The following is a 15,521-nucleotide window of genomic DNA, read 5'->3' as shown; positions in this document are numbered from 1 at the left end:
GATGGATTGGGATTGGGATTGGGATTGGGATTGGGATTTTATTGGGAGGATATGGCTGTGATAGCTAAAGGCTTAGGATATGGAACAAGTGCCATTTGCACTTTAGGGATAGATAGAAATAAAACAATTGACTTGCAAGATTATTTCATGTGTTTAAATCAAAAGTTGTATTGTGGTATAATGCTATCTAGTAAGATTCTATAGATCTAGTCATTTTATAGTCAGTCGTTTTCACATATCCATCATTGGCATTGCAGTCCATTCTGTTGATTCTTCTGTGGACTCTTCAGAAACACATCGTTCACACTGGCACACAAAACGGAATGATTTCCGAAGATGCTCGCGACGTGAAGTGAGATCGGTATATTGTGTCAAGTCGAAGTACGAGATGCAACATTCTTCGCCCGGAAAGATGTCGCGGGAGGCGGTAAAGACCATACGGCCTTTATCGTCGGCTTTATGGATGATCTTTTGGTAAATTAGTATTTAATTTCCCAAATTTGCACCCCAGGGGAAGAATTCCACTTACATTTGGCAGACACGAATGATTAGCTATTGCCGCAGTGGGATAAACAGCAGCAGCGAATTGCTCCCCTCTGTCGACAGGAGGGTTCGGCAGAGGAAAAATGCCTGTTTCTCGTGGGTAAAGACCAAATGAGTTTGCCTCTTCCTGACAAATGAGATGAAGAACACGATCTGCACTCATCTCATGGGGAAGAGCTGGATTACTCTTCAAATACTTCTTCACAAGAGCAGACCAAGATCGGACCTTGTCATGAGGCCAAGTATCCTCAGAACCACAGAGCGATTCAATACCACTCCATCCATGCTTCCAATGGCCCGTCGACTCAACACCAACATCTCTCCCATCATGCAATTGACAATGTCGCGCAGCAAGCAGCCGAAGAACCACCCACAGCATGCCAAAATCATATTCACTCCATTTAGACCGAATGGTCCCCGCATAGCGTTTAAGCCAAGCGCATTCAAACCCATGTCGAAGACTATCAGCGTCACGACATGTGCTTCCGCACCACGTCACATCCGGGATACAGGCATTCAGACATGAAGTCCGGGCATGGCAAGGTGCCGGCCGATTACAAGCAGGATTGCTGCAGATGAGGTTGTCGTTGTGGGCGGGTTCGTCGACGACGGGGATGACTGCATAGGGGGAATCGACGAGGAGACAGGCGCCTTTGGGGATGGGACCGGAAACGCGGAATTGGCGGCCTTTAATCGCGTCGGTGCTTTCGATTAGCTGCGGGTGGATCCAATCGGGTGCCTGGGTGGTTCCTTTTGCGCGAATCCGGTCTGAGGGTTCTGTGGTGATATATACGACTTCGGACATGATGGGTTGGTGCTTTGGGTATGTCTAGGTGTGCTTTTGGGGGGGTGTTTCACATCGGTTTCGACAGCAAATTCTTCGATCCATTATGGCGAAAGTTTGGTTCGCAGCTTGTGGGTCGTTTGATTCGCCTCCCGCAAGTGTAAGGGCAGTGAGGTTATCCAAGCGACTGCGAGTGATTGGGGGCCCACACACGAGTATAGATTCGTCGGTTTTATTGGTTGATCTGGATTTTTAGCGGAGTCTACTTAATCCACTTTGGATGTGGTAGAAGGATTCACTTGGACAGGGCTGGAGTGGTAGCTTATATGAGCTATTATCGTAGCTTCATTTTGGAGTTGTCTAGTTCTCCAATATTGCAAAGCCCCAATCAATTGTCTCCTCCCCATCTGAATCAAAGTACTTATCAGAAATGTTGATGAAAAGACCTTGCAGGGCGTCAAGGGGGGCATTTGAATTCCTGCAGAGTCGTGGCGGTGTAGCCCTATGTGTATCCCTTCAGCTTCAATGATCTCTCTCGTCATTCGTTGGCTTGCAAATCCATATTTACCATCTCTTTGGTGCACCATCTCAAATGCGCAAAGATCCTCCAATATACATCCTTGGCCGCATGTTTTCCCACAATAGGATCAAGATGCCCGTACCCCTCGGCTAGAAATCTGCGATAAAGTCTCTCGCCAAATTGTCGTCGTAACAACTCATAGTCCTTGAGGGTAGACTCGGGACTAAATACTTGGTTCTCCGTACCCGAGACAAAGAGAATCGGTAACCCCTGCAGCCGTTGCAAATTCTCGGCTGTCAGAAGGGGACATGAATCATTGTCCAAGCAGACTCCACGAGTTCCACTGCGAACCACTTGCTTCATAAGCTTTGTATGGGTCCCCGCGAAAAATTGGTGAATGTTGTCATGAAGACCCATATCAAGGTTCTCATGATTCCATAGCAACCCAAAAGCGAAAGATGTCCGGCGACACGCCGTAGATGTGCAGAGGTCTCGCGGGTGACCAACAGGATAGAAACGAAGGAGAGTGTCGAGTAATCGTTGGAAAAGAACACTCTTAACACTGCTGGCTATCGGGAAGTAATTCCCAGCCAATAATTCGTACAACTGGATCAGCAGAGTCGTTCTCCCTTTGAGGGAATTCCAATACCCAAAGACCTGGTTCATGAAGACTGAGTTGGCAGTAACACCGAGAAGTTGGCTACTCTGGATAGTTCCATCCAGCAGTCCCATGCAGAGAGCCACAGAGCCTTGGCAATGGGCTACCACATAGGGCTTCTGTCGCTCTCTGTCGCGAATGTAAGCTATTGCAGCAGCAACGTCAAGACGGCAATCGAAGACAGTGCTTTTCTGGGCAACGGCAGGATCACTGCCCCAACGAGGCGTGAGTGTGTAGCATCGATGTCCACGCTGCGTGAAATACGCAACCATGTTGCAGCGCAAGAACGGCAGTGAAAACAAATTATGCATTGCGCCGACCCCAGTGACGCCGGGTATAAGCAGGACTGGTGAAAGATTGGAGTTGAGTCCTGGTTCGTCTGCCTTTTGAATAGGAAGTGGGTCATATGTATCAAGGCGTACTTGTACGCCATCACTTGTTGTGATGCTGGAAGAGGTAGAAGGTGGTTGCTTTGAATCGGTGGCTTTGGTTGGGATCCGAGGGAAGCGCATGTAGACGAAAGGGCGAAAGAAGAAGAAACTGATATGGTACACAAAAGAAAATAAGAACCACATCAAAGTCACGATAAGACTGGGCTGGAAGACTCCTGTCGTTCGAAATGTTCTCATCTGCTTTTTGAAGTCTATCAATGAGATATGAAGGGCCCCTGCTCCAACATGTGTCCCGTCCAGTCGAGTGATATTGGCGTTCACCGTAGTTGTCGCTTCCCAGGTCTTTCTAACGGAGAATGCTATGTTCGAGTTAATGAGCTTGTGGCCTTCCAAGCGGTACTGTATGCCTTCTACCGAAAGAAGCTTTAGGTGATATGAAATGGCTGATGATTCGGCATTCTGTTGTAGCGGCGTGAAAAAGTCCACCGTCCCATCGACAATCTTGAGCGTCGCTCTGGATAATGCGTAACAAGAAATCGTCCCTGTGCATGTTCCTTGGTATTGTAAATCTGTACATGTGAGCATTCTACTGCTAGAGGGCTCTCTCAATTTCTTACCTCTTCGTCGACAGATTTCGATCGTAAGAAAAATCCGCATCGCGCAAGATGAGCCTTTCCCTACCCTCTCAGAAAGTGCAAAATCTCCGATCTCCGACCCCATACTAATGTACCCATGCATAATCTCTGTAAACTGCCATCCTATGGACTGGGGTCCTTTCTTGGTGTCTTGTTGACCTTGGCAATCCCATGATACACTAGGCTTGCTGTATGCATTCAAAGGTTGATTGTTGGTCTCCAGGTCAATTGACAATCCACGTCGCTCAGTGATCAAGTTGACGGATCGCTCGGAAAGGGCGGATATTGTGGCCAGCGGGTTCACACCTGTCAGAATCAGCACATAGCCGTAAAACCTCTCCTTTCAACATACCTAGGGCCGTCGGGATGATAGATGCATCACAGCACACGAGGCCGTTGTATACTTCACTCTTAGAGCCGCTGAAGACCTCTCCTAGATGATTTGTTACACCCCCATATCCTGTTCCATCGTTGCTCATGTTGGCTCCTCCAAGTAGATGGACTGTGACTTCCTCCTGGTAGCGGCCTTTGGCTACATTTAGCGTGGCTTTGCGGTGGCTTTTATTAACCCTTACCGTAATAATATGAAAACCCCATATCTGCTCCTGTGCGAGAAAAAAGCTCCTTGAACATCTTCTTTATCCATTTGAAATGCTCGGATCGTCCTTCTTCCGGACCCCTCAAGCACAATTGATCATCCTTCAAGGTCAACGTTATCTCGTTGCTGTCATGAGACATCACAAGATAAGTTGAAGTCCGCTGAAGAGATCCATTGTATGCATACGGACCAAACAGGAGAGACTTGAGAGAGGCAACGGTCTTCCTGGCTTCTTGTCGAGGGTTCCGAAGACAAGATAGTGCCTGGCTCTTCAAGGTCTGCAGGGTGAGCATGAGTTGGATTACTGGGTTGAACATCTCAGGAATGCAGCCATCTTGGATAACGTATCCAGACAGAGGATTTTCCAGTGGATCCACGACTCGATTATCAATAACGGCAGTGACGGTTGTCCCAGGGGGAGGATGCGAAGATTCACGGGCGATGCCATTGATATTGGCACTACCATTATAACCTTGAAGTTGTAAATCAAATATGCTCGGGATTTGTATTCTGGAGAAGGACGTACCAAATATCAAAAGGTCGCCATTTCCAGAGAGGTTTCTTCCAACAAGCGGTGACATAGGGAGGCCGTGCTGCTTCGACCGAAGCAAGACTTCAGTAGTTCCTAAAGCACCGGCCCCAAGAAAACAGAATTCCTTCTGCGATTGAAGTAGACAGCGTCAGTTGAGATATCCACTTTTAAGGCTGCATTCGACACTTACTGCTTTGACCCAAAAGAGTTGTTCCTTGAAATGATCCGCAAACACCGACCTCCCTCTTCCATGCCAGGCGAAGTGTATAGTGTAGCCTCCGCCATCCGACTTTTCTACAAATTGAACTTCACATCCGCAGAATATCTCAGCTCCCCAATTCCAGGCATCTGCAAGATAAGTTGTCGCCACCGAGTTTTTTGAACCGTCATTGAGACCAGTGCACTCATGGCCGGATTCTCTATTTGCCTGCATAGGGACACCTGCCCTGTTGGGGCCATTATGGAAAAAGATGGTCAGCGGTACCCGATAGAAATTATTCTTCTCTCCAAGCCATCTCGACTCTTCTTGAAGATGCCCGAGTTTGTTTGGGGTTGAACTATCCGGATATGTGGAAGGTTGCAGCATTGTTTCAGCGCGTGTGTAGTCTGCATTTAGGTTATATGTTATGAAATGTCCTTCGCATGCATGGATAACTCACATTCATCAAGCGTAGATGGATCGTCCCTGATCTCCGATGGCCATGGACTCATCTGAAGTGTTCTTTCATCCGCTGTTAGGAAAACTCCGGCATTGATCAATGAAGATCCTCCAAGCCCTATGATTCCAATCAAAAACATCCGTTGGGTTTTGCTTCTTTAATTCTGGGGGCATGAATTTCACCTACCATGGGCCGCAAACGAATGCTGTCCATAGCCTAAAAATACTTGAAAAAGCCGCGTGGGGTCTCTAGACGATAGCCACTTTGAGATGAAGGAGCTCTTTGCAGTGCTACCCAAGATGCTTGTATCTTTCAGACATTGAGGGAAGGTAAGTGGAAATGAACCAGCTATGGAAAAGTTAGTGATGGTATTTTAATCGAAGTCTCTCGACCCGTACATCTTCTTTCCCAGCCAAGTTCTAGCACCGCGACACTCTTCCCTGCTCGAGCCATTCGACTTGCCGCTACTCCAGCGCCATAGCCAGATCCTATAACCACCACATCATATTCTGGTCTCATTGATCCGAGCGGACGACTCAGATTCGGATAATTGTCCGTCCTCTCTGTGAAGTTTGACATTGTTTCTTGCTCTGTGTACTGGATGAATATTTAGAGGGACACACAGAAAGTAAGATAAAGGCAACTAGGTTCTCGTGATAAATACTTAGCTCGATATAAGCCGTAAGCACTAGGGTCTACCTCAGAAGCAAGGGATGCCACGTATTTCTGCAGGATAAAACGGGCTGCAAGTAGAAATTGGTGGGACTTATCTTCTCGGCACCGTATAGTCACATCCGAATTGGGCAGGGATGAACCCTAAGCTGCACAACTCCTAAGACTACCCTTCAGGGCTAATCTCGGCGTTGAGAAACATACAAAGCTGCAACGCACGGCTTCATTACATTAAAATCTGCTATGAGCGCATAAGAACTGCTTATTGGTCTTTCTTTTTTTTCTTCTATCAGTTGGCTAAGTTGAGATGTAGAGTCTCCAGTCTTTTCTTTGATGCCGTCAAATGGTTCTTAGTTTCGGCCCAGAGAACCAACGTGATTGGTGTAATTTGGAGGCTGGCACCCGAAGCAGTGTTATTGTCATTATTTCCAACTCCAAAAAAGGTAACTAGTTGGCTGTCAGCAGGCATTACCAGTGTCTGTTTTCTTGCTATCTTTATTTTATCTACCAAATATTGCAAAAGATAACATCATGTCTGATTATAGTTGAGCGCGACATGCTAGTATCCCCTAGGTATGTTGGTTTGACATGAACCTGGGACAATGATATTACTAATCTAGAACGGTGGCGGACCAGTGAGACCGGAATTGCTCTTGGAGAGTCTGAATTGATCAAAAACTTGTATCTTCAATCACGGCATACCTGTAGCCTAGCGCAATGCCTGCTGATCGTTCAAAGCAAGTGACATTACGCAGATCATGCCAAGCCTGCATCAAAGGCAAGCGGCGATGTGACCAAGGCTGGCCCCGATGCAGCAGGTGTCTAGGCAAAGACATCAACTGTGAATATGTGAATGTACCTCTTACAATACAATCTACTCGAAAGCCATCTTCTGACCGGTATGTGGGCCCTAATCGCTCAATTATGAACGCGACTCCCACGCCACAAATACATGCACCCCTGCAACTAGAAATCGTAAAAGAATATGATCCAAATATCATTCGATTTCTCGTTACCGGGCTGCGGGATTTACCGGTCGATTTTGTAGAAACCGGGAAGACCCTTTTCATTCACCCTGACCTTTATCCGAATGGTCTGCCACCCCCTGTTCGTGGGGTCCACAATATCTGCAGACTTAACATGCAAACCGGGCAAACGGGTCGCATGAGCGTTACTTTGTTGTCAATGCTCCGGCCATACTCAGCAGACCTCTATCGCCGACTAAGCCACGCTGCGACATTCGAAGAACTACTGGCATGCAGTCAAGCTTTGGTGTTGATCCAATGTATGTTGGTTCTCAATGAAGACGGTAATGCATGTCCATATTCAGAAGCGATTAGTGTTATGCTGGCGGGAATCGCCGGGAAACTGTGGCAACAAGCACCTATTCAACTTCCACAGACCCTTAGTCCTCGATGTGCTTGGCTTCTTGCTGAGAGTGTTCGGCGGACGATTATTGTCTGCTTCATGCTGCGCAGTGCTTACTCGTTGAATACGAGGAACTATTCAGTCCGGACGCCGTTTATAGACTCTTTGCCGTTTGATTTACGGACGAATTTATGGGACGAGCATTCTGAGACAGCGTGGCAAAATGCACTCTCCGACACCGAGGGATCCATGGTTTCATTAAATGAGTGGTCGGATGGATTGGCTGCGGGTCGTGTTCATGATGTTTCCTGTTTCAGTGGATTGATACTGGCGGCTTGTAAAGGGCAAGCTGTCTCCTCAACTGCATCTCCGCCTGTGAACTCTTATATCGACAGCTGAGAAGGAAGATGATATAACGTGAGTCCCATATCTATAAAGATATAATCTTTGTATGCATCTAAAACATCAAAGCTCCTACCTCAAAAACTGCTTCAACAATCCAGAAAGCAACTCCGTCATATCCCGATACAACTCCTGCCTCTTAATCTCGAACGCATTGTAAATGTCCCTCGCAGACCCGACAGGAATCTGGTCCTCGCCCTCTGAGATCCGATCCCAAACTTCATCAACAAATTCCTGCAACGGCATCCCAATCAAATGTCCATCCTTCAAATCAGGCTGATGCTTAGCATCATGAAGCTCAGTCTGCACAGCCGGAGGATAGATCTCCAGAACCTTCACATCCCCAGGGCCATCCTGCAGCTGAGTGCGGAGAGCAAGAATGAAATGGTGCAGAGCAGCCTTGGAAGCGCCGTAATTCGGGCATCGCATCATGGGCACGAGCGCCATTTGCGACGTCGTGAATGCAATCGCTGTTGTGGTCTTCTGGCTCTGCAAGTGCGGGAGGAATAATTTGGCTATGCGGACCGCGGATATATAGTTCGTGATCAGTTCTTGGTCGAAGATGTCCAGATCGACGGTTTCCGGCTTGGAGAAGTCCAAGGGTCGTTGGATGCCCGAGTTGACGAAGATGCAGTCCAGATCGGGGTTCTCCGAGATGATCTCGGAGGCAAATTGTGGGATCTTTGTTTTCGTTGGACGTTAGTTGGGACATATCTTGCTTGGCATGGGTGAGCTTACCTGCTCGAGTTGCACGACGTCAAATGCCTTGGCAGAGACCTTGTCACTGCCATATCGCTGGACGATCTCATCGAGGTTCTCCTTTCTACGACCGGCGACAATTAATTTTGATCCATTTTGGACGACTTTGTCAGCCAGGGTTTTGCCAATCCCGGAGGTGGCGCCGATAATCAGGACTTTCTTGTATCCAAAAGCCATTATGGGGACGGGGTCGAGGTGTGAGAATAGTGCAAAGAAGAATGAGTGTTTCTATCATGCTTTCCAAGCAGAAACACTCCTATTTACATAGCCTTCAAAGTTCTGACTCGCCATCACATTCAATATCTTGATAACTATGTCATGGAAGCTTTGCGGAGACTAAACCCAAAGCGGACAATCTTAGAAACCTAGCTTAATCTGATTGGTCGACAGCGTGAGCTTCATCAAGACCAACCTGGCGCCACCAAGTGGAGGTTAACCCAAACATGGTAACCGTTGTGAAAAATTTATATGTACATATTCACTGTTGAGATTCTTCAGCTTCGATCCGTTTCTATCGTAGCATTGAATACAGGTCTAATTAATAAATGTCGAATTGATTTAAAATCACACTAGGCTGGCGGGACCAACAGTTCCTAGGTTGTTTACTCCACAACAAGCACCTACTTGGAATTATTATCCCAGAACATATAATAACATACAGAAATTCTTATATTCATTATATTGTGCTCATTGATGATCCCGCTAGTCATACTCAGATATTTGCAAGCATAGCCGGTCCATCAGATATCAAGGATCAATGGCCACAATCTCCTTCTGCGCACCCGAAACAATCGCCTTGACAACAGGCCTCCTCGGCACCGGCTGGATCTGCTCGAGGACGCCCCTGCAACGGCCACAGAACTGACGCTTTGGGTCAACACTCTTCGAGTGTCGCCCGACCTTGAAATCACAGTCCTGGACCTTGCAGGCCCAGATGTATTTGTGGTTGATCTCATAGGTATGCTTGGTCGTAACCTCAACCCGACCTCCGTAGATGGGATGGCTTTCCAGTGCGCGGACACATCGGTCACCCCATTGCTTGAAGCTGGCACCATGTTGGGCCGTTCCCTTGGCTCTGTTTTCAGTGACCATGATATCGAGGAGGTGGCAGTACTCGTGTGTCATCGTGCAAAGGATCTTGTCTTCGCTGTCTAGGACTTTCTCGGAGAGCTCAATGGTGGCATAGTGACGCCGTTTCCCGGGTTCTTCTACACCGGCGTCTCCTCTGAGGAATCTTTCTGAACGTACGGTTGCTCGGCCAGCGGTGTTTCTGAAATTCTTTGTCCAGATGATCTTGATGCCGCCGGTTTCCTCGGTCATGCGAGAAATCTGGTCATTGAAGGCATTGTCAAGGTGTCGGAGGAACTCTTCGGCAAAGCCGATCTTCCTTTGGTTGAATTCAGCCAGCTGGGCTCGAATCTCGCGCTTCCGCGCCGTCTCGGCCTGTTTCTTGGCCTTTAGGGTCATGGGAATAGCCATTTCTGGTGAGCTATCAACTGATGTGAGAGCGCGATTGAGAGAAATGTGAGAGTTCGCGTGCGACGGTGTCACCGGTGGTAGGCTTTTGTGAGTTGGGTATAGTTTCGACGGTAGTTTGTTCTCTGATTCTGAGCTGTGAGAAGAAGTTAGTGCGAATTATTGCCGTGGGGCTAGAAGGCCATAATAATGCTCGTCCCGCGCGAACTTACTTGGAATGTTCTGGCTGTGTTTGTAATGTAGATTCATTGTCGCTGTCCAGATCAAGATCCTCAAGGTGTTGGATGAGGTCGCTGGTGTGGAGGCCGCCATGAAGAGGGTAGCTTAAATCAACATGTGGCTTGGGTACCTCCGCCTTACGTGCAGGGGATGCATATTTGAAATTTGATGCAACATTTGGTGTGCAGTATTCAGGTGTTGAGGCGACTGCCTTTGATATCTCAGTTGATCGGTTCAGCTCTATCGCCGCCTTCGTCGGTTCCATTGATGGTTTTTCATCCGCAGTGGCGTTTGATTCCGCTTCTGATTTTGGTCTTCTTCCACGCATAAGTCTCTTTCTTGGTGACCTAACAGGTGATGGAGCCGGACTAGGTTCGTCTTCTGTGTCGGGTGTCTCAGAATCAGATGTTTCAAAGGAGCTAAGCTCCTCATTGTCGCTGACAATGAACCCATCTAGTGAGTCAGAACTATCTTCTTCTTCAAAGCTGATTTCGGGCTCCTCTTGTTCTTCGTGGTGGTCATTCACTGGCTGTGTTGCGGCGGTGTAATCCATCCTGCTTCTTGGAGGCTGTGGGGCATTCGGCCTTGTTGGTGTTAAATCTGGCGTTCGATATCCATCCGTAGCGTATTCTGGCACGTCATTCTCCTTGTCGTAATCTTCGGTCTCTCTTCGGATGGCTGGACGTGGTCTCCGCTTCGCTGGTAGGAGTAAGGAGTTCACACGTGCGAGTCCCAGTGTTCTTTGCTTTTGCTGCTTTCCGGTAGACCTATGCTGTCCACATTCACTTTCCGATGCCGAATCGCTGTCGGGTAATATATTAAACGATCCACTTGAGCCATTTGCCTGCCGTCGCCACTGGCTTTGCGGCTTAATGGTCATATTGTGCTTGGCTGTGTTTCTGAAATTGAAACATGGCTCTTTAGACAGTGGACTGTTGTGGGATATGACAGTCTCTTTGTGAGGCGTGTTTTTGACCAGTGGGTTGGCTGTGTTGATCCTTGCCATGGTCGCGATGTTGCTTCAATGGTAATACACAATCCCGAGATTTTTAATCCGTCAATGAGACCTTACGGGCGCTGGTGGTGATGATGACAGTCTCTCTAAATGAGATGAGACACTGTGTCTGCGCTGACCAGGTCAGTCGTCAGTCCTGGAGGCCCCGGTGATTTTCTTTGCTCATTTAAGGTTGGTCCCATGTTGCTCCGGCTGTTGAGCTGTCAACGGATGCGTTGGCACGGCAACGTGAGCAACCCGCAACTCCATGTACCACCTCAACCACACGTTAATATCTAGGCTTGTAGGTCGTAACCCGGGCTGTTATTGCGAAAAGTTCACTGTTTGTTGTATTATTAACTAGCCCTGGAGCACTGAATGTGAGAAAATAAACATTATCATAGCCCGTGGACCTCCCAACGTCGGGACTTCCCGAGTGTTCCAAGGTTGACAGACCTCTCTATCTATGGCTGCCCAGATGAGGTCTAGATTAGAACCACTCATGGATTTATACTATGCAGGAGTTCATTTGGCCTACTTTATAGAATTTAGTGCATTGGTTCACTAATATAGTATTATTATAGTGGTCCTACCGTATATGTCGTGTCATCCGCAACACTCCGGGCTCCGATATCCTAGATATTTTTAAAGTTGTTTGTAGTTTGAGGTTAGCTATTACGAGGATAAATATGCATGTGGTTCTCTTTTTTTTTTACTTAGTGCTAGAGGAAGAAAGAGAATTATGATTGTTGTTAATTTGTGATTATATATCGGGCGCAGCTATAGCGGCATATATATATGACAGTAGGCATTATACCAAAAACAACACCTAGCAAATAATAAAAATCAACCTAGAATACTAGTATATTAACTTGTAAAGATCCCATTCATATGCTACTCCGAATTAGGCTATGTATCGTGAGGCTAGGGACAGTAACTATAACACAAATATGCAATAGATGAAGTTACACCCCGTAGTTAACTAGTTATAGAATCTGTCATGTATGAAGGTTCAGCCCACTTATATGTAGAATCAATAACGCCTACAAGCTCTGCCAATGTCAATACTAGTCATTGTAGGGCCCGTGATCTTAAACTTGAAGACCCAATACGATCTATGGAGATAATATTGAGTATCAGAAAAAGACATCAACTACCGTTTATACACATACGGCCCTAGCAGCAATCCTAGATAGGTGGAAACCAAGTCCTAGAGCTAAAACTGCGCACCAAACAATGTCACTAGGGAAGCCATATTCCGTAAATAACACCATTTGACATAGACGGGTTACCTGCAGGTACACATGGACACTAGGCTAGGAAGAGGGGGAGAGGGGGAAACCAACAACCAGCTAACTGCAGCTCTACGATATCCATCATAATCAGCACAAAGAACACATGAAGTCCGGAGACTGCCTAATGCGAGAATAATGTATGAATAAACCCGCGGAGGTCTCAAGCGCCGTTAGGCTGGACCTCCTTGCGGCAGGTACTGTTTGTTCCTGGCGAGGTAGCCGTACAGCCCCACTCGGAATGAATAAACTTCTCAAGCATGCTAATTTAAATAGAGGAGTTGCATTGTACCGGGTGGCTTGCAGTCGAAGTTGGATTGGACCTTACAGTAGATCAACACGGGCACTCAACACTTTTCTGAGGGACGATTGAGGCCATTCCATCGCTATTCTAATAAGGATCGGCGTCCCCTTGCCTCCCAGCAAATACACAGTGGAGATTGTCTGTTTTGCTCGTTGGATAAATCTGGAATCTGACCTGAGTGTATACACTAGATCTCCAGATATAATCTATAATTGGCGAGAGGTTAGGTCATTCGTCCCTGCACATCTATCTGTAGAGGGTTTTGGCATCACTGGCGAACATTCCCGGCTCGAGCTAGATTTATACAGTATATAATCCGTTGTTCAGTTCAATCATTTATTCAAAATAGCTTCAGTGGAAGTTGGGCGCAAATTATGTGGTTTAGTATATATATAAAATCGAGAGAAATAAATAATGAATGGAGTGAGCCCTCCAGTCGAAAGATGACTACCTAGAGTCCTCGGGTGTATTTGCTCTACTAGTCCTAATAAATATATTATAGAGATATATAGGGGAAGAGGGTAACTATCATAGAAGGGGTAAGGTAATATACGCTGTACCTGAACATGCTGTCCGCGTGTCGTCTTTCGGCCTATGTTATGCAATTGCTAGCGAAAACGTCGCAAATAAACAAAACTAAAAAAAGGGCAATATTTAAGCAACGATTAGCGTTTGTTGAATGTATTTCATTATTAGGGATGTAGTATATCCTGACGTTATTCAAGATTTTAATGTAAGTACTAACGGTTAGTACATAGTTCTAACTACAACATAGTTATATAATGTATTCCACATGCGAGCTGCGCAGCCCAATACATATAGTGAATGCGATAAATTACAACCGGATATCTCAACAATACTTGCCTATATAAGTTTTCTGTTATAGCCTTATGCTTCTTATATAATAACTTGTTTCTCTAGGACGCTTAAACAAATATTTATGCCTTTATGATTACGATATAACTATATATTTCTCGGTTCGAGCTACGTAATTTTCAATACAACAATAATGCCACTTTTCAATTTCCTTAAAACTCGTATTTCTTGCTTAAAAGGCTTACTATCGGCAAATAAACATATAATAGAAAGGCGTTGGGTGTTGAAATATAAGTGTAGCATATATCGCATTTACTATGGTGTTCCGGACTGCGCAGCTCGCATGTGGAATACGGTATATATATTGTGAGTAAGATTGCTATTATTGGCACACAACTATTTATTATCCTCGGATAATAGCAAAGCTTTACATAAATACGTCGTAAAGATACAATACCGCACTGCACATGCAACACTGTCAGGGTAAAAACATATGTTGTGTACTTTATTATGAACTGTTCATTCGAAATGGCGGGAAACTAGGTTGTTTATTTGAACCCCATGGCGGGTTTAATTGGCTACGATAATACGTGTATGCTGATTCAATTATTCCATATGTTATATATATACGATATACAAATAATGTGGTATGGCAAGCCTTTTCAAACAGAGATAATATCACCGTATTACCACTCGGGCCCTTCCAGTGCCCTGTATGTTGTATATGGGCACAACTACAACCTCAAAAATAGGGGTTGGGATTGGCTTCCAATCATGACGCAGATAGATAGACGGTGGAGGGGGGCTGTCCGGGGGTCACAGCCCCCTGATTTACTTAAATAAATCAGAGCTCAGGGTCTTGCGATGAGCTTCTATGGATATGTAATCAGAAGACGCGCCTTGATAATCAACGGTAAGCTGGGGATCGAAATCCTTCCGTGGAGAGCCGGTGCTAACGTTGCATGTAAACGCCCTATTCAGGGGCTGGAGCCAAAAATAATCATGGAAGAGCTTGTATAGGGTTCTAGAAACACTAATGCCAGCCATCGACGCCAGCGCTTCCCACAGGTGCAAGCCAGCTATTTTCTTTAACAAATATAAGGGGTATGCTGTCTTCATAAATAATTATGACCATCTGCTTATTCTTTAGCCACAATTCGCGGGTGTGTTGTGCTAGTGTAAAAGGTGGCGCTGCCAGTCAATACGTAGCGATATTAGTATAATAAATGTGCGACACTAGGGCACGCCTGCCGGCTAGTGATCGCTGACTAGGCTAGGCCCTTTAAGACCAATCTCTCCGTCGACAGGTTATTTTTGGTGCACTACATTAGATAGTACAATATACGATCGCTATCGGCCTGTTCGAGATGCCAGCTTGTAACTGATGACAGTGCCAATAAAGGTCCCATCACGGAGTAAGGTGGATAGCCTGTGAAAATCCACAGGGGGAAAACGAATATCAGATGCCGAAGATCGGTTTCCTTCATGCAGCTGATGTGTCGTTCCTGCGCAATACTGCATTCGCCGGTATCAGGGTGGACAAGTGCAAGTAGCCTGTTGTAAACTAATAATGCTGCAGTCCGCGATACAAGTGTGTATTTTAACCGCTACAAGGTGCCGCGGCATACCCGATAAGCACCGTCTTGATTGTGTTGGTGGCTTCATTATTGCATACAATATTTTAGGCAGGCCTCTTGGGCGAGGCTCTCTGAAAGAATTAAGAAAAAAGCAATCGGTGATCCACTTAGTGTGTGTGGACAAGATGAAATTGCGTCTAACGGTGGGGATCATTTTCGAACACGGAGTTACTAGCTCTGTATGTATATACAGTGTCAGCTGGTGTATTCAGATACATCCATACACAGCACAAGTGGTGAATATTTAATTTGTGGTCGGAG

At 46.2% G+C, this 15,521-nt stretch overlaps 5 protein-coding genes across 5 annotated transcripts; 1 reads left to right on the top strand and 4 right to left on the bottom strand.

Annotated features, from left to right (window-relative positions):
• Positions 1–231: 231 nt before the first annotated feature.
• N7537_007685 (SET domain-containing protein) lies at positions 232–1,348 on the bottom strand (the record flags this gene model as incomplete). The annotated part of the gene is made up of 2 exons (XM_056898740.1): positions 232–468; positions 530–1,348. The coding sequence occupies 2 exons, from the start codon at positions 1,346–1,348 to the stop codon at positions 232–234; spliced, it is 1,056 nt and encodes a 351-aa protein (XP_056750816.1).
• A 517-nt stretch (positions 1,349–1,865) lies between these two features.
• Positions 1,866–5,900, bottom strand: N7537_007684 (CAZyme family AA3; the record flags this gene model as incomplete). Its single annotated transcript, XM_056898739.1, has 9 exons — positions 1,866–3,466; positions 3,515–3,838; positions 3,885–4,058; positions 4,108–4,602; positions 4,657–4,789; positions 4,853–5,268; positions 5,322–5,438; positions 5,508–5,669; positions 5,720–5,900. The coding sequence occupies 9 exons, from the start codon at positions 5,898–5,900 to the stop codon at positions 1,866–1,868; spliced, it is 3,603 nt and encodes a 1,200-aa protein (XP_056750815.1).
• A 1,017-nt stretch (positions 5,901–6,917) lies between these two features.
• On the top strand, positions 6,918–7,760 carry N7537_007683 (uncharacterized protein; the record flags this gene model as incomplete). Its single annotated transcript, XM_056898738.1, has 1 exon — positions 6,918–7,760. One exon carries the CDS (start codon positions 6,918–6,920, stop codon positions 7,758–7,760), a length of 843 nt encoding a protein of 280 aa, XP_056750814.1.
• Positions 7,761–7,835: 75 nt separating this feature from the next.
• Positions 7,836–8,699, bottom strand: N7537_007682 (putative short-chain dehydrogenase/oxidoreductase; the record flags this gene model as incomplete). The annotated part of the gene is made up of 2 exons (XM_056898737.1): positions 7,836–8,444; positions 8,502–8,699. The coding sequence occupies 2 exons, from the start codon at positions 8,697–8,699 to the stop codon at positions 7,836–7,838; spliced, it is 807 nt and encodes a 268-aa protein (XP_056750813.1).
• Positions 8,700–9,269: 570 nt separating this feature from the next.
• Positions 9,270–11,097, bottom strand: N7537_007681 (uncharacterized protein; the record flags this gene model as incomplete). Its single annotated transcript, XM_056898736.1, has 2 exons — positions 9,270–10,134; positions 10,211–11,097. The coding sequence occupies 2 exons, from the start codon at positions 11,095–11,097 to the stop codon at positions 9,270–9,272; spliced, it is 1,752 nt and encodes a 583-aa protein (XP_056750812.1).
• Positions 11,098–15,521: the final 4,424 nt, after the last annotated feature.

Source organism: Penicillium hordei (genome assembly GCF_028827395.1).
Source record: "Penicillium hordei strain IBT 12815 chromosome Unknown utg000004l_segment0_segment0, whole genome shotgun sequence".
Classification (NCBI taxonomy): domain Eukaryota; kingdom Fungi; phylum Ascomycota; class Eurotiomycetes; order Eurotiales; family Aspergillaceae; genus Penicillium; species Penicillium hordei.
Note: the sequence above shows the minus strand (reverse complement) of the source record. Positions and strands in the feature narration are given on the sequence as shown.